Consider the following 23,899-nt stretch of genomic DNA (forward strand, 5'->3'; position numbering starts at 1 on the left):
TGAAATAACCAAGGTTCTAAAAATGAACAAATGATTACATGGAATGAATAAATTGGGACACATAAACAATGAAATAAATATATTACCAAATGCATTAGAGTAATTAATGAATTAACCAGCCTATCATTTATTTATATATTTATGTATGTATGCATGTATGGATTTTTTAGTTAATGATCTTTGATAAATGCTGTTATTATTGTTTTGTCCTGAATTATTAACATCCTTATGTTTTACTTTTTAACTTTTGCAATGTCTTCAATGCCATTTCATTAATGTCATTAATTTGTCCTGATTTTGACACCCAATTTTATCCTGATTGACCATCTTACCCTGTAGTACAGACAATCCTATGTTTATAGTATTATGAAAAGGTTTTCACCACCCTCCTCATATCATCTATTTTTGTTTATTTGTCACTATGAAATGCTTCACATCTTTAGACAAAATATATAAAATCTAACTGTCTGTCTGTCTGTCTTTATGTCTGTCCGCTTTAAACAAGAGAACTACTTAATGTATTTAGATCATATTTTTTTCTATAATTTTCTTGAACATTACTGTTGATTTTGCGACTTCTCTCATCACGCTAAGTTTTATAGTTCGGTTGAATTTGAGAGACAGGCTGCAGGCCGAGGGGAGGGGGAGGCGGGACCTCAGGAGTAGGGAGCTGGGCGGGGCCATCCTCACTCACACGCCAGCCTCCGTTCGAGTCGCTTTACCTCTTGCCACATGTTGGAGCATACCTTGCCTCCACTTACGTAGTGAAACCGGTCTGTTCAGCAGACATTATCATCTAGAGATTGTTAAAGAGTAATGTTTGACGTTTTTGAGAGAGAGAGATCACAACTACGTGTGTTTTAGACAGTACCTGCTCTTCTCCCCATGCGGGGGACGCTCTCCTGTCAGAGCTGAACATGATCAGATAGAGTGGCAACTTTTGACGTTGGAGTGTACCTACCTTCTGCTTGGCCAGAGATACTTTGCCAACTTTTTGCATTTTTGGCAAAGAGATCACAGCTACATTCTCACCTCTGATAGCAAAACCAAAAATATTGTATATCAAGAGGCCCTTGGATATGAAATCTATCAATATAAATTCTTCTCAATACAAATTATTACATTTTTTAAAATTTTTTTAATTGATATTTAAAGTTTGTCCTGTTTCACTATTATGTGGGTGGAGCCGTGGAGGACAGCTAGTATTAGATAAAGAGAATCAGAGTAAACATTTAACATCATTTCTGAATTGCTGCTTAATCTATTTAGGTAATAAAGTTATCTAACGTGTATTGCTGATGTGAAAAGGTAATTGCCCTTTTTGCTCCAGACTTAAACAGCTAACAAACTTAATTGATAATTACACTGCTGAGTGAACCTAGTCAGATGCAATTGTAGCCAGCCCTGTTGAATCTAAACCTCATCATGTACAATCAATGAAGGGTTATAATGGCTCTGGAACTCCACTGCACCACAGTGAGAGCAATTACAAATTATAGGATGTATACTTTGTTTTTTTACTCTTCCCTAATTGAAGAAATGTAGGAAAAGTTACAGCATTTCACCCTGAATAAATGAAATTTAGGATGCTTTCACTGATTTCATTCATAGAACGCGGACAAATTTGACCCTTGGATGTTATGAGTGTTAAACACCAAAGTGATATGATTGTGAAAAATCTTAGTATTTTAAATTATCAGAGTCATAATGTGAATTTAATATATTCAGTGAGGTGACAACTGCCTGTGGACATAGTCAGTGTAACAAGAAGCCAGTTTAAGTAGCACTTAGTAATTAATGACTGGGTCTGGGATGATATACTGTAGATTACAAAGAATTTAACAAGCTACTTTAGTTTTGATGGAGTTTGAGAAACACTTGTAAATTAACAATCGATCTTAAGATGGAGTTCACAGTGTGCTTAGCATTATGATGCTTTTGTGAAACACAGTCCAATACATAAAATATACTATCTAACCAATTCAATAGCATTTATTTGTAAACTATTGTTGTATATATTTTTAAGACTTCCAGCTCAGGAAGACATTCTATTAGAATATCAGGACTCAGCACCATTGACTTTCGTGCTGGTTTTGCAAGGAGACCTACTTTGGACTTTAAAAAAACTTCAAGTAGGCCTGTGCAAGGTAAGATGTTCAGTTGTTCTTTGTGCATGTGCTGACAAAAATTTTATTAGTAGACGTGTGCTGTGAAGAAAATAAGCTAACCTAACCTAAGTTCAACTAAACTGATTTATTTGTGTCAATTTGATTCATTGCTTCAAGAACTTGTGACAGTGCCTTTTCCGTATATTTTAACATTTGACTTAAAATGGGAAAAAGAAAATATTTTGGACTATAAAAGCTCGCCTTATTCAAAATTGAGTAGTAGAAGGTAAAGGAAGTGAATTTGCATAACAACTAGCTAACACAGGTGAATGCAGGTTAATGTCCATTTAACTAACCAAAAGAGAACGATTTATTTCTTTTTTGACTCATATTAAAAGTTAAAAAATGTAAAAATTAATAAATAAATGTATAAGTATAGTACATTAACATAAAATGCTTATAAAAAATTTTGGGACCAAAAGGTTTTACATCAAGTGTTAACCTCATGCTGGACTTTTTGCTTTCCTCTTCTTTTTGATTTTCTGTGTTGTCACTATTATATATTTTCATACAGTGCTTTGTACTAAAGTTTGTGTGAATGTTCACCTTAAACTATGGTGCTCGTTTTTGGAGCTGTGTTCAGTGCTCTGAGCCATTGAACAATAAGAAGAGTGCAATATAAAACCAAACTTTTTTTAGAAATGCAAATAAGAATATTTGATTGCAGTTTTAAAACTAACTTACTGTTTTTCTGACTTTAGGCATACCCACCTTTGTTCTATTAAATACCACTGGCATCATCCACCCAGCACGAGCTGATCGGTTAGAGTTGCTGAGTACATCTGGTGAAGTTTTAAAAACAATTCCCATTAAGTTCTACCCTGACAGAAAGCCTTATGGAATCTGGAACGTAACTGAATTCATCCCTCCAGATGAAGCCTTCTTCCTTAAAGTGACAGGCTATGACACAAGTGATTATATATTTCAAAGGGTATCCAGTGTTTCATTCTCAAGTGTTATTCCAGGTTAGTTGTAAATATTTAATATTTATCATAATTGAAGGATCTAGAAAAAAAGACATATTACATATATTGCTTGCTCTAATGCTCCTTGGTACACAAAGCTTAAAGTTAAAATTAAGAGATTTTATGAAGTTTATGTATTTTAGATAAGCCTGTTTTACTTTTAATTCAAACAGTTATAGGACACATACAATATATTTTTTTTCACATAAAACATCCAGGTTGTGCAGTAAAATGTTGTTTGGAATGTAAATTTCTTCTGCTGTGCAAAAAAACAGCAGCCATGTGCCTCATTGGACTAAATGGTAATGGTATGAAGCAACAGACAGCAATTCTGTTTGGGGATTTAATCTTGGACTTCAGAGTTGTCAATAACATTAATACTTTAAAGAGAGGACTTTCTCATTCTGAACAGGGAAATGTGAAAACAAGGTGATGTGTACAAAGATAAATTATTATTTTTAATTTAGATTTATGTAGTTTTTTGAATAAATTTATAAAATTTTGAAATTGATTTAAAAGTTTTATATTGATAAAATATTACTCAACCACTAAAGCATTTAAACATTTTGCTGTATTCTTTCTTATGATTTGAATTTGCATTTTTGTTGTCTCAAAGTAACATTTCTTATGCACCCATAATGAAAATAAATTAAACAAAAAGTAATAGTGAGGAGGCCCACATGTCATGACCTGATGCAGTAGATTAACAGTCTTTTCTTTTAAAAGTCTTAACTGAATTTCAACCTTTAACGACTTTGACTCTGTAAGGAGAAAAATGCACAAATTAAGATAAAGGTTTGACATCTGACGCATCTCATATAACAACAGAAACGTGCAGCAACTATACAACTCAAAAATAATCATAATAAAGGGAAGCAACGCCTAGTATTGGCCTCTATATATTTAAGTTACTGAGGGCTAGTAGGGCGCCATCAGTCGCTCGATGCAGATTGACTGCCATCTTCTGGTGGGAGTCTTCAGTTATATGAGCACTTGGCTGGAAGGGGCTGACTTCATGAACGTTCTAGAATTGATATCAGGGCTCCTCTCAGGTCTCCTCCTCCATTTTAAGACTACAAAACTGAGAGAGTGTAGTGTGTCTGCCAGCACGTAACTGTCCCTGTTTCACTTAGCAAGTCAGGGCTCCCCATCTCTTCCCTCCTTGTGTATGCGTGACAATATATAAAAGTGTTTATTTAATATTGCAGATCCCTATCCATCTATTCATTTTCTCAGTAATCAGCAGCATTGTGTTTAACCCTGAATGAGTTGGGCAACCATCACAGGACATACATGCACATATAAATTAGCTTTAAATGCCAAAAGTATTCCATAGATGTTTATTATATTAATAGTAATAAACAAATTACTGGTTTGTGTATGATCCATTACATTTATTTCTGTTCCTCCGACTCTGTGCTGTAAAAAGATATTGCCGTATTTTCAGGCTTTTGAGAAAATGGATTAAAAAGCAGTAAGCATCATTTCAGTTTCCTATTCTGTTTTTAAATGAGGATTTCACATTCAGTTGCTGGAAGGTAGGATTTGTCCATGAACACCACATCACCTTTGTTTTATTTTGTCTCATTTAATTTAACAGTATGCTACTTGTTGAAATAGAGTTTGGTGGCTTGTAGAATATTTTAATGACTAAACTGTTTGGCTTCTTTATCAACAACGTATAGTGATTTAGTCTGAAAATTAATTTTGACATTTAGTGCCTCTCACTACCCTGTTCTCTTTTTTCTGTCATCTATATTCTCTTCCTTCTTTTAGACTTGCATCTATAACTCAATTATATTATAAGTCCAAGATAATACAGTTGTTTTAGCTCATGTAGTTTCTTTTAGCACTCCTTGCATTAGGGAGAAATACTTTTTAATACAAAAATTCAACAATATAGATTTGATCCATATAATTTATCTATTTTCTACAAAATGTCTAACTTACATGTTTGCACACTCCCCCCAAAATCCTCCAAACCAGAATATTATGCTATTTTTCTTTTAATTTTTGTCTTTTCACTAAATGTTGTATTAATAATGAATGGATATGCAATGGTAGAACAAGCAAAACATCTTATTGTTCACCCAATGCCTTTGTCCAAGCATTATGATTAAATGTTACATTGTGAAGGTTCTTCTCTAGCACTGAAAGTATATAAAAAAGCTGATTTATTTGTGGCCTTGAGTTTAATTCCATGGTCCATCAATTTGTTTTGCAAAGTGTATGTGCTTATTTTTATGCCTTCTTTTTCTACTCTTATTTTAAATCTCTTAATTGTTTTATGGGCAAAAAAGAATTAAAATGTGACATTATATCATACCTTTAATACAGTATACAGTATACAGTGGTGTGAAAAACTATTTGCCCCCTTCCTGATTTCTTATTCTTTTGCATGTTTGTCACACAAAATGTTTCTGATCATCAAACATATTTAACCATTAGTCAAATATAACACAAGTAAACACAAAATACAGTTTGTAAATGGTGGTTTTTATTATTTAGGGAGAAAAAAAAATCCAAACCTACATGGCCCTGTGTGAAAAAGTAATTGCCCCCTGAACCTAATAACTGGTTGGGCCACCCTTAGCAGCAATAACTGCAATCAAGCGTTTGCGATAACTTGCAATGAGTCTTTTACAGCGCTCTGGAGGAATTTTGGCCCACTCATCTTTGCAAAATTGTTGTAATTCAGCTTTATTTGAGGGTTTTCTAGCATGAACCGCCTTTTTAAGGTCATGCCATAGCATCTCAATTGGATTCAGGTCAGGACTTTGACTAGGCCACTCCAAAGTCTTCATTTTGTTTTTCTTCAGCCATTCAGAGGTGGATTTGCTGGTGTGTTTTGGGTCATTGTCCTGTTGCAGCACCCAAGATCGCTTCAGCTTGAGTTGACGAACAGATGGCCGGACATTCTCCTTCAGGATTTTTTGGTAGACAGTAGAATTCATGGTTCCATCTATCACAGCAAGCCTTCCAGGTCCTGAAGCAGCAAAACAACCCCAGACCATCACACTACCACCACCATATTTTACTGTTGGTATGATGTTCTTTTTCTGAAATGCTGTGTTCCTTTTACGCCAGATGTAACGGGACATTTGCCTTCCAAAAAGTTCAACTTTTGTCTCATCAGTCCACAAGGTATTTTCCCAAAAGTCTTGGCAATCATTGAGATGTTTCTTAGCAAAATTGAGACGAGCCCAAATGTTCTTTTTGCTTAACAGTGGTTTGCGGCTTGGAAATCTGCCATGCAGGCCGTTTTTGCCCAGTCTCTTTCTTATGGTGGAGTCGTGAACACTGACCTTAATTGAGGCAAGTGAGGCCTGCAGTTCTTTAGACGTTGTCCTGGGGTCTTTTGTGACCTCTCGGATGAGTCGTCTCTGCGCTCTTGGGGTAATTTTGGTCGGCCGGCCACTCCTGGGAAGGTTCACCACTGTTCCATGTTTTTGCCATTTGTGGATAATGGCTCTCACTGTGGTTCGCTGGAGTCCCAAAGCTTTAGAAATGGCTTTATAACCTTTACCAGACTGATAGATCTCAATTACTTCTGTTCTCATTTGTTCCTGAATTTCTTTGGATCTTGGCATGATGTCTATCTTTTGAGGTGCTTTTGGTCTACTTCTCTGTGTCAGGCAGCTCCTATTTAAGTGATTTCTTGATTGAAACAGGTGTGGCAGTAATCAGGCCTGGGGGTGGCTACGGAAATTGAACTCAGGTGTGATACACCACAGTTAGGTTATTTTTTAACAAGGGGGCAATTACTTTTTCACACAGGGCCATGTAGGTTTGGATTTTTTTTCTCCCTAAATAATAAAAACCATCATTTAAAAACTGCACTTTGTGTTTACTTGTGTTATATTTGACTAATGGTTAAATGTGTTTGATGATCAGAAACATTTTGTGTGACAAACATGCAAAAGAATAAGAAATCAGGAAGGGGGCAAATAGTTTTTCACACCACTGTAATTATATATTTGAGTCTTCTCTATCCCTTTTCTTCCACTAAATGATATGCAATAAAGCAATAAAAAGCAAAGGTCAAGTATATTCAAGAGAAGCTAACACATTTTATATAATAAATGGATGGGCTTCCACTGAGTTAACTTTATTTTTTTCCAGATTCAGACCAACTGTATTCCTCTAGACAAAGCAAAATGGAGAAAGAACAAGGGCTGTTTCAATTGAGCAAAATCTTCTGACAGGCTAGCACTGTCACAAAGTTCTGTATATTAGAATAATTGTTAAGGATGGGTGTTCCATCTTGAATTATTCCAAAGGATGTAGTTAGTGGACAAAAGTCTATTGATCTTAGAAAAGCCTACAGCTGCATATTGAAAGCCGCTGTATGTCCAGTAGAGAGAGCAAAGCCAAAGCATGTCCATATTTGACTGGTGCTTGGATGTAACTTTCACAGCTGATATTCATTCCTGGGTTGGATTAGAGAGTTTGTTCTTAGAGAGGTGTGAAATTTCATTTATGTACATGCTGCCAAATTTAAATAGACGTGTATTCTTTGAAAAGTGGTTTCCATTAATTTTTATAGTATGTATTTGAAGAAATAAGGTTTTCTATAACCGTTTTCAATAGTAGCAAGTTTGAGTTATTTTGTAACTATTGATATCTGTATGGCTGTTTAGGAGTGGGGGCTTATTTTCGAACATTCATGTACTGAAGCATCCAATTTCATTAACATCAACATCAACTTTGCTTGTCCTGTTAGGCTGAACAATGTATGCAGGATGCATTTATTATGTTATGTGCTTTTGAATATAAGTGAATTCTGTCATTTCAGATGCTCCAAAAGTGTTGATGCCTCCTCGAACCCAAGGGTACTATCTGCAAAATGGATCTATATCCTGTTATATTGAAAGTTTAATTCCTTTCACACTGCGGTTTAGTAGAGATGGTGTTAAGCTTGGATTAGATCAGTTCTTCAGGTATATTTGTTTTTCTTTCTCAATTCTTTAGGCTGTAGAGCACTGGCAACAGTTTATTGTTGTTTGGACAGATTGACAAATGATGCATTTCATAAATTTAAGAAAGGTTACATTTTTTGCCCCTAAGCAGTATAGAAAGGAAATTGTCCAATTTGCAAAGCCAAGAACTTCTTCTATATAATGTTTATTTTTCCAAGGACTCAAGATGCTGAATGTTGCATATATGAAATATACAATAGCAGATATTAATTACTTTGTAGTTAAAAGTGGCTTGATTGAAGTACATTTTATTATTTTGAAATGTTGATGTATGTTTTATCTCATGTAATAGAGTATATGTAAAACATGTACTATTCATTTCATGCTTTTGATAAATATTGTAATATTTATAACAGGGAAACTGCAAGTGCCACATTACAATTTGATGTTGTCTCTTTGGAAGATGAAGGATACTATGAATGCATTGCAATCAACAGTGCTGGCACAGGTCGTGCTCAAACATATCTGGATGTCTCAGGTACTAATGATCTGTGTAATTAAAGTATTATTCATTATTTGTGGGTCTTAACATCAACAGTTATGTTTATATTGATGTTTGCTTTTTGATGCCTGTATTACTTTAGTATGAAAATAAAAACAGAAAATAAAAATAGATGTATTAGTATTAGTAATTGATATATTAGTATTGTAGTAATCTTAAAGGCTTCCTCAGTTTTTTTGCTTCTGGAGTCTGAATTCTTAGGTTAAAATTGTATGCTATTTTCATTTTTGTGGGATGCACTTTCTTTGAAAGCTGACAGTAAACCTTCGTATTGAAATAAAATTACTTTTATAAATGTGTTTATTTTTTATATTCATCTTGTTTGGTGCACATACTATATAATATTAGGGAAAGATTAAGTTCTTCAGTGAGATCTTATCAGCAAAAAAATTATGAAAAATATTATGTAAATGGAGTAAAACAGCAATAATAATACATTTTTGCCATCCAAAAACACTATCAAAGATATCTAAAGGAACAACCACTAAAAGATGTGTACTTGTCCAGTTTCTATACTTACTACAGTATGTTGAGGCATCTAGCAGAATATGTAATGTCCATGGGGGTTTTGTCATGGAATTAGTTTGGGAAGCACTGCTTTAGACTATAGTCATTTTTACAGATGATTGTACTATCTGCATTGCTTGCATTTTTCTGACTTTTGAACAGGTATACTACCTCAAGGATAGCATTGTCTTCATTAACGTAATAATTATATATTATTGTTAATGAAGACTTCACTACTGTTCTTTTTTGGCATTTATTGGCTTTTGAATGTGTGACAGTCTCAAAGGCTTTGGAACAAGTGCCATCCCTTCAAAAGAATCTAGTTGCCTGTATATACAGTACTTTATCTTTTATAAAACACTTTAAAAAACTGGTCTTCAATATGGTGTTTTTAACTCACCCACCTAATTCTTTTCAAAGTATTGTACTGAAAATGAGAATTTCAGTGTTGACACAACCTTACTGCAGGCATATGATTTAAAGAGAATTCAAACAGAACTTTTCATGTCAAATTAAAAAAAAATTATGTCAGGCCAACATGAACAAAACTCAGATCAGTCAAAGACTTCAAGTATATGCTTTAACATTTTGATTGACCTCTAATGTATTTCTTAAAGAGATTTGGTTTAACTCCCTGAATTTAATGTGTAATCATTTTTGATCTATGAAACACCAGATTTGTTGAATGGAAAGTCATCTTCAGCATGCTTTTAAGTTTGCAAATATCCCCCCTAGTATGTACTTGCAATGTTTATAAATGTAGATTTTACAATTTTATTGTACCATAAAGGTAAAATGACAATAAAGGCTTTCTAATTCTAGTAAAATCTCCTACGATGGTTTGTTGCTTACTATGTTTTTTGAAAATGCCAGTTTAATCTACCTTTCATTGACTGTGGGAGTTAAATTATCATGTTGCTCTCATGAAGCCTACTTGAAGATGTTGTTAAACAGTGCAGTGTAAAAAAATAACCTGTCAAATTTTTGAAATGGGTCGATGACAAATAGCTTCAGGAGATATAAAAAATAAATATAGGATAAGAGCATATGTGTATGGTGACCATATTGCAGTGCTCACAAAGGATATATAAAAAAAAGGTGTTTTTGAAATTAAATAGCCATTTGCTTTAAATTGTTGCAGGTTAAAGTAACAAATGAGATCAGAGTACACTAGCTATTTGATTCTTGTATTTTTTGATTATACCGGACACCTTGAATTGTTACATTAGCATCAGAAAATTGAGTTTTTTCACAGACAGTAAAGTTGTGTATATTAAGTTGGTAGGTACAGTACAACATGCAAAACTTGCACTTGCAAAACTCAGTCCATGTGGACATTTTTGGTGTGAGAAAAATTAAAAGTAGTTGCTTAAAAACTAAAAGAAATAAAAACAAAACAAAAAAAGAACGATAAACTAAAATTAGAAGATGGCAAAAGACTAACATTGAATAAAAAATAAAATAAAAACTAAATCTAAAGAATATCTTGAAACTGAAAAATGTTAGTTAGAAACAGTGGGAAAAACATGGAAAACGCCATACAGTATTTAACAAATTGTTAATTATAATTAAATCTATTATTCTGAAGACACTTTAACCTAAGATCAGAATGCTTAATGATTGTTTACCTATTTTTAATATTATATATAATATATTAATATAAATCTATGTTAATGTAGATTATAGATCATTTATACTGAGCATGGGAAAGGTCAATCAGTCATTGTCCAACCCGCTATATCCTAACACAGGGTCACGGGGGATCTGCTGGAGTCAATCCCAGCCAACACAGGGCACAAGGCAGGAACACACACACCAAGCACACACTAGGGACAATTTAGGATTGCTAATGCACCCAACCTGCATGTCTTTGGACTGTGGGAGGAAACTGGAGCACCCTAGGAACCCCACGCAGACACGGGGAGAACATGCAAACTCCACGCAGGGAGGACCTGGGAAGCGAACCCGGGTGTCCTAACTGTGAGGCAGCAGCGCTACCACTGCGCCACCATGCCGCCCATGGGAAAGGTGCAATATAAATAAAATTTATTATTATTATTATTTATTATTATTATTATGTAGTTAGGGTATCTGCTGGCTGTCTTCCTCTAGCCTATTGGGAGAATGCTTAAGACACAAAATGCAGGAATTATGTCGCTCGATTGATCAGGAAGCACCTGGGAATTCTTCAAAAGAAGACAGCCAGAGGTCGTTGAGAATAGAGTGGCCTAGTCTGTCCAGCATGGCTTGTAGCCATGAACTCTATTATATCATTTCTGGTTCTGACTGGTTCATATCCTTATAGTTTGACTACTAACATTATTTTCTCCTTTTCACAGAACCACCTCCTATTGTTCAAGTGCTCAATAATGTGACTGTGATTCCAGGAGAGAGAGCTGTACTCACATGTTTAATATCAAGCACTGTACATTTTAATCTAACATGGATGCAAGGTGGCATAGATGTCAAACTACGTGATCCTACTCATGTTAGAATGATGAATAACCTGTCTCTTGAGATACATAATGTGAATCCTTCAGATGCTGGCGAGTACAGCTGCATTGCCACCAATGAGGGAGGAGCTACGTCAGGCTTTGTCCATCTTGTAGTTCAAGGTAGATTCAATATTTTCTTCATCAAACTCTTCCAGCTGCCTTTAATCAAAAGGGGAAAAATTCTTCTAGTAAAAATACTGTACATTATACTGTGTTGTTAAATATAATAACAGACAAATGAAGAAAATAGATAACAGCTGATATGTCACATTCTTGGCAAGCTAATCTAGTAAAAATGCAACTCATTTAGGGAAAAGGCCATGTTAAGCTTAAGATTTCATGCTTTAAGCATTTCAACAGTTTCTAAAAGTAATGACCCGTATTTTAATAACGATATAAATGATTAAGTTCTCTTTTATAACAAAACTTAAATATGTTTCCTTACAATATACATGACAGTCAATATAACAGTGTTGTTCTAATTAATGTCTGCCCAGAAATACTTTCTATTTATTATTTGCCAATATTAATACAATTAAAGTCATCTTTATGACTTGGTTTTAGTTGGATTTACCCATAGGCTACTGTTTCACATATTAGCAAGTGACTCCAAAATTTTAGATATCAAATGCTTTTTAGAAAAGAATGTGTGCTGGATGACTAACCTCCTATGACACCCTCAGTTACCTCTTTTGTTTGTTTTGTAGCATTGCAACTTTATAGGGTAGTAGAGGTGGGGAAAAGCTGATACAGTACAATAATTAACATACTGTACTGAAGACAAGTAATTTTTGCGTTTTTGCATAGGTCTAAGAGTCTATACAAAAGTGCTAACTTTTGAAGTGTACCATCTGTGGGAATGTAGAAGCAATGTATTTTATGGGTAAAATCACATCAGTATGTATTACTTATGAATTCCAACAGATGATGTACTGCAAATGTCAGCATTGCTGCAGAGAATCTTTTACTAGATATTATGACTATGTTTAAATTAAGAATTTCAGTTCTTTTTGGTTTTGAAGAGGTTACAATAAGGAGAGAGCCCAAGATGAAACAAGCAATTTGTAAGCATCATCTTATTAGTACTCTGCCACGTTACAAATTAGAGTTATCAATCCAACTGCTACAGACAAGGGTCTTTAAAGGCTGATTTATACTTGCTTTAGAATTCATAAATTAGTATAATACTGGAGAAATCAGTCATCACATTCTGCAACATTCACAAGCTCCAGTGGACTCTGTGTTTACTCTCACATCCTGAGTGGCTAGAGCTCTTAGGTACTTCAGCAGCAATGAAGCTCCACAAGCAAAACAAAAGAAGGCTATTATCCTAAAAATAAAGAAGTAAGCAAAACATCACAGGATTTTCTTTTTGCATAGTTTTGCTTGTGTATAAAACATAAACGATTTATTGTGGAAGTCTATACCTACATCATGGCAACATACTTTATGTAGCCTCCAGCATTTTAAGCACACTTCTTTACTGTATATATTGAAACAGTATTTTAAATATGAAACTTTCTGATCATGGTCAATCATTGTTTGATAGCCCTGCTATAAATGTTAAAAAATGCACCAAGGTGTGTCTTATACACTATAACTGAGTAATGCTAGCATTACTGCAGAGATAATAACGCTGCTTAGATAGTTGAAATCAATTTCTAAAATTAAAAATAGATTTAAGTGGCATGATTGGGGCCAAAGGTTTTTCTTAGGTATAATAAACTGATATATTTTGTCCACAGGGCTATAATGTCTAGTTTAACTTACTGTAGATCAGTGTATCTCCTTTTGAAATCACTGAAAGATTTAGGTTTTACAAGTATTTATTTATCAACTTTAACCTGTGAGTCATAATGAGCAATTTCTGGACTAAAATCATGTGGTATATAACATTTAGAGATTATGCAAAGCTACTGTCAGTGGTATCCTAGTTGAACAGCTTCCCGTGACATGAACCTGAGGGAAGAAGTATTTGAGAAATGCAGTTATTTCACTCTTTATGTAATTTAAATTTTTTGCAGTATAGTTCGGATGGATTCAGCTTTGTTTATAATGAAAGCAGTACACTACCAGCAAAATTAGAGTTTATAATTTTTTTGTATCTGATGGTAACAAATAAATAATGCTGTGTATTTGCAACACTATATTAGACCAAATCCATAAATTTTGACTTTTATTATCATCACTTTTATAATCTTCATTTTCTGATGTCAAACCATTATTAACATATCCATTTCTATAACTAAACTAGAAATGGTTATATCACATCTCTAATTTTTAATGTTTAAGTGTGCTTCCTCAGTTGCAACATGGCTCTCTGAAATGCTGATCAAAAACTGAGACAGCCATATAGAAAGAACAAATAAATCTTAGAAGACTGCTGTTAACGCTGTTACTTGTAGTATGATCATGTTTGGGTTAAGAGGCTAACTAATGTGGAAGAAGCTATAGAATCAACTTATAAGAGTTGCTCATTCTTGGTGGTGTTCGAAATATACATACATATCTCTAAAGGAATTTCATATTGTCGTGGGCATTATGAAATAGACTAGTACTAAATCTGATTTTTACAATCAGTTTGGAATTTTCTTTATTTAAAATAGATTTTTAGAAGCACAATACATGAATTTATTACTGCAAACAGCAGTACTGACACATCAGTCAAGACTGTTGGCATATGAATTTGCATCAAGTGTTTCCACAAAAAAATCACAACTGTTGGTAATTCGCAGTCTAAAACAAACAGCAGCTGTTTCCTGAGATGTCTGTTAATTCCAGCCAAAGCAACAATAAAAATTACCAGATAGTGAAAAACTCTTGTCATAAAGTGATGGAAAGGGATAATATCAAAATATTACAGTACATATTTTATTTTTTGTATTTTGCTTCATTTTATATAAGGGTTAGTGCATACCAGTGACTCTTATGTAAAACACTGAGTGAAACTTGGATTACAGATTAACCTCATCGTAGATCGTAGATCAAAACATTTTTAAAAATGATCATGGCTTGAAATATTAATTTTGAGTATTTAGCCTTCTTGTGTGCTGAACTTACAAAGAATGATGAATTGGAAAAAACAACAGTAAACTAAAATGTCAAACTTAAAGGAATATGAGATATTAAAGTAGTTATTAAATTAGGAGATATAAATTATGCAAAATTTTTTCCATAAAATCTTATCACAAGATCACATTTCTGTCTCCCAACAATAGAATAAGGAATTTCATTTCTAGTTACTGTATATCTCTCGTTCCACTGGCCAGTTTACAATAACTTAAATAATTAGTAGTTACTGTAAGTCTTAAGAAAAAATAAAGATACCATAGAAAAAGTACATACTGTTCTTAGCTTTTGACATCTCCGGTCAGCCTGTTTCTTTTAAAATGTAATGACTGTTTCTGGCAATGTCACCATCAAAAGCATATGGGAGATCTAAATGAGAGAAAATTAATCTTGGCAGGATTTTCATATTTTCATACTCAAATTGATGTATCTTTGCTGCTGGCTTCTGGAAGTGTGAAAGTGATTATTATTGTAACATTATTGTTAAAGATACATTATTCATAATAAGGGCTGTAAACGTAACAGCTTGAAAGCAACTCTGTTACTTAATAAATATGCCTAATAATGGTTCTTTTAAGTTTCTAATGAGTTTTTTTGTCTTTTAGATTCAGTGATTTAGAAATTAAGTTTTATAAAGTTTTTTCTAATTGTGTATTTTTCACAATTTGGCCTGATCTGTTCAAGTATGATTCAAGATTCAAAAGATTTATTTGTGTGATGCGTAATTTTACAGCACAATTGCAGTGAAATGTAACTGCAGCAAACAACTTTATTACTGTGCAAAAAATAAATATATAAATATAGCAGGAAAGTACAATATAAGTCAAAAACTATGTATATACAGAATGAAATATAAGAATATGCAAAATGAGGCAAAATAAAGCAGTATAACAGGCCAGTATATTCTTAGTAAAATCCTTAGACAAAGTGCAAAAATCTTCATAGTATACAGTACATACATCTAGAGTAACAAATGCAATATAACGTAGACAAATAACAGATTTTAAAGTCTGCAAAATGACAAATGTAAAGTAACGTCATAGAATTAATTAAACAGAGTATAAAATCTGAAAAGCCTGAGGATAGAAGTTTCTTCTCAGCCTTTCGGTTTTGGTCATATGGCTATGGAGATGTTTGCCTGAATACAACCATTGAACAAAGCTTAAGGCCTTGGTGAAATTGTCAGTAACTATCAGTTTTGCCCTCATCCTACACCAGTGGGGGGTACATGTCCTGCAGGCCAGGCAATGCTGCCCTGGTGATTCTTTCAGTACACTGTGCAGGGCTTTGTAATTAACAAATCAAGCTGGGATGCTACCAATAAGCACATACCCTATTGCGGCTTTTAAATTTTTTTGTATTGCTGAGGAGATTTCATATTTCCTCAACTGCCTGAGGTGACACAATTGATGTCTTGCCTTTTGTCCCCAAATGGAGATGTGTTTAGTTCATGTTAGATCCTCAGAGACGTACATGTCTAGATGGTTGATGTTGCTGACTCTGTCTACCAGGGACCCATAGACCCTAAGAGATGAATAGCTGTTCTGTTGCTGCCTCCTGATATCCAGAACAATCTCCTTGAGTTTGGAAACATTAATTTGACATGCTCTTTTACATTAACTGTATAAGAGATTTATGTTTGATAATTAATGACATGTAGCTGCATATATATGTTGATACGTTGCTTTTAGTGGGAAAACTTCCAAATTAGTTCTTTTTTTAAGCTTTTTCGCAATACTTTACCCCTACCGTGACATTAGTCACCCTTTTTGTGGTCATATCCAGTGTTAAATCTGCAAAAATGACATAAGCTTTGGCTGTACAAACAGCTGTAAAAACAGTCCAAAACAACTAAATATCACCTGTGGTGAAATCTTTCCTAGTCATTAAGCAGCTTTTGAAGTGAACATGCTGACACAGGAAGGACTAGACTTGAAGAATGAAGGTGTGCGATGTCCATTATTCTGCATGAGTTACAGACTGGCTATTACACAGGGAGTTAGACTGACAGAGAAAAATCGTTTTTGTGAAAGTCTTTGTTCAGACTGCCTAATGTCTCATTGTACATGTTTCCTTGCTGCTTTTAACATTTCCCTTTATAAGATGTTATAATTACTTTTTTTTTAATCTTTTTACAAGATTTGCTTTCTTTTGTTGTTAGAATGTATTATAGTACTTTTACTAGGAGAGTAGCATGGTGTTTAGCGTTGCTGCCTTAAGAGATCAGATTTTTTTTTACCTTGGCTGGTCACTGCAGTATTGGTGCAGGTTTCCTCTTAAATTACAAATATGTGGTTGTTAGGCAGATTGGTGGCTTTTCATTAACCCAGGTTTAATGGGTATCAGTAGGAGACTGAGGTTGTCATGCAGTAGACATGAAACTGAATCAGGAATGTCCTCCTGTGAACTTTCAATGGAATAAGTAGGGTCAGAGAAGTAATGGATTGAATTTTAGCAAACTGTACCATTTTTAAACATTGTTAATGTTCATTGAATTTTACACTTTAAGGCATGAATAATCACAGAGCTGCAAGTGAATTGTTTCAGATGATTGATACACATACATTTATTTATGTGTATCATACTGCAGGTTTTTTAAGACATGTAAAAGGCTGTACTACTGATTTATCTAATAAATAGCAGATTTACTGAACTGTTTAGAATAATGAGTTAATCTAATGTATTTGAGGATTATTTGTAAAAATATCTGTTTCTGTTGTACATGAGTCATATTAGACAAATGTCATGTCCACCTCATTAATTAAATCTAGTTCAGGTTGTAGAAGCCAGGACATAGTCTGCCGTCATTGGGTGCAAGACAAAAAACAAATGGGGATAAGACATTGGTTGTCACCCATTGGTTTGACCAGTGAGTCCTGGGTGGTCTCGTGGCCTTGGAACCCCTGCAGATTTTGTTTTTTTTTGTTTTGTTTTTTCTTTCCTCCTGGCCATCAGACCTTACTTTATTCTTTATTGCTTAGTATTGCCTGATCTTATTTTTATATTTTTCTTTTTTCTTTCTTCATCTTGTAAGACACTTTGAGCTACATAATTTGTATGAAAACATGCTATATAAATAAATGTTGCTGTTGAGCACACTCACACACATCCACATTTATTCTGAATCAACATTTGGTGTAACCTATAAAACAAAGAGCGGAGTATAAAGAAGAAATCCAGCGTAGACATTTACATTTATTTGTTTAGCAGATGCTTTTTATCCAAACTGACTTACAAAAGAGGTCCACATAATTGAGTAAACATCAGTTTACTGTTTGGGAAACAAGCATTACAGGATAAGGGTATAAAATTGATCATAATAAGTGAAGAGCTCAGAACAAAATACCAGTTGATTTCAATTCCTAGATTATAAACCATAACAGGTAGACAGGAATTCACCCAAACAAGAGTCTTCAAACGCTTTTTGAACACATTGAGGGGGCTTGCAGTTTCGATAGAGACAAAGACTTGATACTACGCAGAGCTATCATCACCAGACACCGTTCAGTAGCAAGCCTTACGTGGTCAAGAAGTAGCATAGGACCTCAGAGGTGTCTCGATTTATAAAGGTTCAGATCCACTGACAACTCTGTGGACAAGCATCAAGGATATAAACTTAATATGTGCCAACACAGGAAGCCAGTGTAGTGAAAAGAGAAATGACATGTTGCCACCTCAGCTGGTTGAACTCCAGACGTGCTGCTGCATTGTGAATCATCTGCAGCAGCTTGGTGACACATATTGGTGCTGCTGCCAGCAGAGAGGTACAGTAGTACAGATGTGAAAGACAAGGCCAAAGTCGGAATCGGGTGTTGAACTGCATATTCTGTCAGATACACTGTAGATATTGTACAGAGTAAATTTGCAAGACTGAGAGATCATAGCAAGACAAGGAGATCATGAAAATTCCACACAGGCTGCAACCAGGCCAGAATCTGAACCCATCTACTGAGCCTGAGAAGCAGCTGCCTTAACTACTGCAGTTAAGCAGTTCTGTAAAACTAATGAGAATTTTATTAATACTGTTGAAAAATATGCATTCAGATTTGTACTTGAAAGGCTACTTTGCTTAAACTCTGATCTAGTCAAGCACATGCCTTCTATGAGGATAAAACACATAAAACATCTTCTTTGTCTATAAATCAGATCTTAAGTACTACAAAACCTTTGTGCAGATTTTAGAGGAGCTGAGACAGGACTTTGTTTTGGCAGGCTTCAAAGCAAAATGAATCTATCCAGGATGTGTTTCACATCATGAACCAATTGTTAATCCTTTTCGATTCCCACAGTTACAGAATATCTGGATTTAATATTTACATTTTAAGATTTTGAAGAATTCTGTAAAGAAAAACACATGCAAAATATTTGATAAGTAACATATTCTGTTTATATAATGTTGTGGGAATTCCTACTGATACAGCACATTTTAATATTACTGTTATTATTCTTCTAAGGAAGTAACCTCTTATTTTTGTTTTAGACTTTGCTAAAAAATAAATTCGTTAAACTTTTTGTTAAAATGTTTATTTCTTAGTGAATACATTTAAATTTAATAACAAACAAAAACATATTTCCACTATTCATTTAATTTCCTTCTCATATAATATTGAATGCAATACATTTCAGTAATTTAAAACAAACTGGATAGGTGAACTTAAATTTTTTGCAGTTGTTTAATATAATAACTTTATTATTCTTAGAAAATAGTTTAACTTAAGAACAGGTGATAAAATGTTTTCATTACAATTACTTGATCATTTTGGTTAGAGCAACAGCATGCAAAAATGTTCATAATGAAAGTGTGACTACCTCATAGAAAATAAAATATCAATGATCAACATTTGACTTAACTTTATTTGCTTTATTTTAAAGAGACTACTTTATGAAGTTAAATGTTCTAACGATTAGATTTTTAACACTGTTGAGGTATACCTGGCACATACAAAGCTAGCGTTTTTGTGCTTTCTGTTATACTTTAAACTACTATAATCTCAATAATTGAGCACAGGACAAAGTGTCCGAACATATGTATAGAAATCAGTGAAAGGCATATAAGGACAAAACAAAAGGATTACTTTTGAATGTCTGTTTTGCTTTTTCATATTACAGGAATACACAAATTATTATGGATGAGTGAGCTGCAATATGTCCGTAATCTGATAATTGTGACTCAACCCTTTTTAAATGAACCAAATATTAACATAATTTTCAAAATGATGATAACTTCTTCCAGCTTTTATACAAAAGCTTAAAGTAATGAGTTAATCAAAATAACTGCAAAGAATGCTGAGTTGGATTTAATGATATACAGTATGTTCTGTTTTCTATGAACATTAAAATCTGATGGTAGAGCATTCAATCGTTAGAGCCAAAAAACATTGTTGCTAATAAATATATGAATGAGTGAGTAATTCTGGAGTCTTAATAACAGTGCACTCATCATGAAATGTCATACTGTTGAATTAGGAAGGAATTATTATTGTTAATATAGTATTTAGACCAGGTTTAATTTAGACCTAATTTAGACCTTAAATATTTCAAGATTTAGCATAATGATTAATACATTACTTTTCAAGTGGTGATAGAGTGATTAAGGTTAGGATATGTTATCGTGAACATTAGGAGTGTTTCTTTGTTCAGTTTTCAATTGGATTTTTGGACCTGAAAGTAATTCAGTGTACACAGATGTTTTAGCAAGAAAGCCTATGGAGTCGCTCTGTTTTGAAATAAATCAAGCATTAGCAATCTGTTTGCCTACATTTTGTTACTTTCATCTTTTTTCTGTAAAATCAGTGTTACAAAGACCAAACCAGACCACAAACACTAAAGAGGTTAAAAAAACACACAAAACAAACATTTAATTGTTAGCTCATTTTAATTGAATTACTATGAGATTATCTGTCACTTGTTGAAATAACACGATTGCAATATCACAATTGTTTTTTAGTTGTTTACATTCACAGGAAACAAATGTAAAGCAGTTCCGTGTCATTTTATATGCTTTACACAAAATGTAAGGTAAAAATGTAAGGAGGAGAAGAAAAGCACTTAATCACTTTTCAATTTTTTAAAAAAAATCATGGAATTGAAATCTGTACTTTTTACTGCAGAACCCCCACAAGTATTTGTAGAACCAAGGAATCAGACATTTATTACTGGACAAGATGTTCGAATACGATGTTCTGCGAAAGGTTACCCTAAACCTCACCTTGTGTGGACGCAAAATGATATATTTATTATAGGATCAAACAGGTAAATGAGCAGATTTTTATGTTTCAGTTTATGTCACAGTGGTTAGTCCCACTGCCTTATAGCCCCGGAGTCCTAGGTGTTAGTCCTACCACCAAGCACTGACAGTGTGGAATATGCATGTACTGTACTACAAATGTTTGTGTGTTTTTTCTCCTTGTACTCAAGGTTACCCTAACATTCCAAAAGTGTCAGTATTAAGTCAATTGCTGAATTTTAATTTGCCCTATATCAATGAATGTGAGTTTAGGTGTGAGCAGACATGTGTCCAGAAATGGAGTGGCCAGTGTGGGCAGCCACTTTATATCTGGTACTTCTAAGATGGCCTCTGATTTTTCTGACCTTGACCTAGATTTGTCAAATTCAATAATGGGCGAAAGTGAATATTTATTGCTGAAGAACAATAATATTTAAATAACTAAAAAAGATATTTTTAAAAATTACAAGTCATTTAATGCATCATGAAATTAACCATTTCAGTCTTTATTTTAATCTGCTTAGATACAGGTTAACTCTGGATGGTACATTGATAATTAAAAATGCAGCTCAAAGAGATTCTGGAATTTATAGTTGCTTGGCAAGCAATCCAGCAGGAACAGACAGACAGACATCTGCTCTTATCTATATTGGTATGTAAAAAAAATAATTTAGTTAAACATCTTCATCAAGACTAGTACCCTTGACAATGGACCAGTAAAATGGTTATATACAAAATGGACTTTGTTGAGGTATTTTTGCGTTTTGCTTTCTTTTTTTCTCTACGGAGCATTTATATGTTAGTCTCTATGCCTAATACTTATAGTCAAAGGTCTGAACAAAACTTGTGAAGAATGCTGACAAAAAGAAAAAAATGTCTTGTTGGACTGAAATAGTAACATTTTTTCTATGTGTTACCTAATATATTTTATTAACCTTTAACATTCTCAGTTTCTCATAAAAAAACATTTGAAACATACCGAAATGGACATGTTATTTTATTGCTGATGTTAAACCTGTAGAGGACTAAAGTGTATTTTTATAGGTAATTAATTACCTTCTGTTTCACTTAGTACGTACTCTATGTGTAAAACTAATCAGCCTGAATAGTAACAAATATACAGTAAGATAGTTGTAAGCTTATTTGAATGACAGTTTTGTTGCTTTAATGTATCACTGTTGCTCTGCTGTTATGCTCAGAGAAAAGTTTCAGTACTACACAGGAAAATGTATTGTATAAATTAATTTTAACTAATTCTAGAGGCACCAAAGGTTTCAGTGGTCCAACCTAAACTTCTTACCGGACTTGGAGACACAACTGAGATGGAATGCAAAGTCAGTGGGATTCCAGATCCCAAAATTAAGTGGTATAAAGGTGAGCACTTTAACTTCTAAAACTAGGAGAGTGAATTTCACTTACATATACTTTATATATATATATATTACAATGTTAATTAAATTTAATATAACCAAGGAATTATGTAGTATATGTTTGATGAGATGGACTGTTTGCATAATCTTTAACATTGTTGCATAATATTTTGTAGCACTTATCTGTTTATGCTAAGAGATCAGTTAATGTGTTACCTTTGGAAAGATGAATGTGGAAACAGAGTGTTTCCAGCAGATTGTCAGGTTAATTTCATTATGAAATGCGTGAATTTCCGGAAATTAATGACTCTTAGAGGCTAATGAGCAGCCTTGCAAGAGACGTACATAACGTACAGAATAACTTACTTTTTCGTGGTTTTCCCAATACTCCTCTTAATCAGCTACTTTACAAGGGAGTATAGTAATACTTTGTTAATCTTATCATTGAAGTCACCTATAAAAACATCAAAAAGTCAAATAAAAAGATGATTAATAGTACATGGAATACAGTATATGGTTTGTTTATTTGTCCTTCTGTGGGATCAATTAAAGTTGTGTAAAGCAATATAAAATAAATGTGGAATCATAATTTAATAAATAAACAAGATGAAGAGGATACATAGCACAAAATGGACACCTATTGTTTCTATCACAAATGCAAAAGAAATGAGAGATACAAGTTGTGGGAGGAATCCCATTTTTCTGAAGAAGACGTTGTAATTCTTTTTGATGCCTTTTCAAAAGCAAGAAAAACAAAAATGGAAGAGCGTAAGTGCCTGCACATCACAACCTAACTGTTTAAAACACATAAACACCACCTGTGCAGCCTGGTGGTGATTTGTAAATTGTTTTTGCAGATATTTGAATTATATAATCTGTAATTCTTTTACACAGTCGTTGAATGAAGTAAATAAATTTCATTATGTATTAAAAAATACCTCATTCCTTTGGACAGTGCTTGGTATGTTTATTTCTTAAATGTATAGGGAGTTCTTCAAGTAAAGTGGAATTAAAACAAAGTCTTTTAAATATAACTGATGAAAAAAGCAAAATAACATTTAAAAATAGTAGTGATAATGGCCTGCCTACCTTTCATACTAGCCTGTTATAAACCCTCAGCACTAAGATAAAGAAATTTGACAACACCCATACCATCTTATAGAAATGTTATACGATGTTGCGCATACAACTATAACAGCACAGTGACACTGACTTTGGAAGTAGGACTGTCATGTTAGCCAAAAAATAAGGTTTGAATATTCATATTAAAATAAGTCATTTTTTATATATTCAAACTTAGGTTATTGATCCTAGGCATCACATGTATGTTTGTACATGTTTTTTTCATACTTTATTATTATGGTAATGTCTACAGCACTGGCCACAGCAAGAACAAACCTAACGGTACTTGGGAAACTGTTATGTAAATATAAAAGTCATCACCCTATAATAGAGAAGCAACTGCACTGCCATCTTGTTTTCAGGCTAGTACTTACGGCCAAGTGACCAAGTTGTAAACCGCTCAGTCTATTTGGCTCACAGCTGTCCTTGCAGCAGCAATGATACAGTATATTCCAGTATATCTGTTCAGCATAACACTGGCTAACTGCTACAAACA

The 23,899-nt window shown here is 33.6% G+C and overlaps 1 protein-coding gene across 1 annotated transcript in view; it reads left to right on the forward strand.

Annotated features, from left to right (window-relative positions):
• The window catches only part of hmcn1 (hemicentin 1), a 281,768-nt gene that overhangs the window by 100,920 nt on the left and 156,949 nt on the right, over positions 1–23,899 (forward strand). The window contains exons 7-14 of the mRNA XM_028811373.2: positions 2,027–2,147; positions 2,870–3,133; positions 7,929–8,073; positions 8,469–8,590; positions 11,461–11,736; positions 20,796–20,937; positions 21,436–21,563; positions 22,172–22,285. Of these exons, the coding sequence (XP_028667206.2) occupies positions 2,027–2,147; positions 2,870–3,133; positions 7,929–8,073; positions 8,469–8,590; positions 11,461–11,736; positions 20,796–20,937; positions 21,436–21,563; positions 22,172–22,285 (1,312 nt within the window). The remainder of the gene's footprint in view (positions 1–2,026; positions 2,148–2,869; positions 3,134–7,928; positions 8,074–8,468; positions 8,591–11,460; positions 11,737–20,795; positions 20,938–21,435; positions 21,564–22,171; positions 22,286–23,899) is intronic.

Source organism: Erpetoichthys calabaricus, chromosome 10 (assembly GCF_900747795.2).
Source record: "Erpetoichthys calabaricus chromosome 10, fErpCal1.3, whole genome shotgun sequence".
Classification (NCBI taxonomy): Eukaryota; Metazoa; Chordata; class Cladistia; order Polypteriformes; family Polypteridae; genus Erpetoichthys; species Erpetoichthys calabaricus.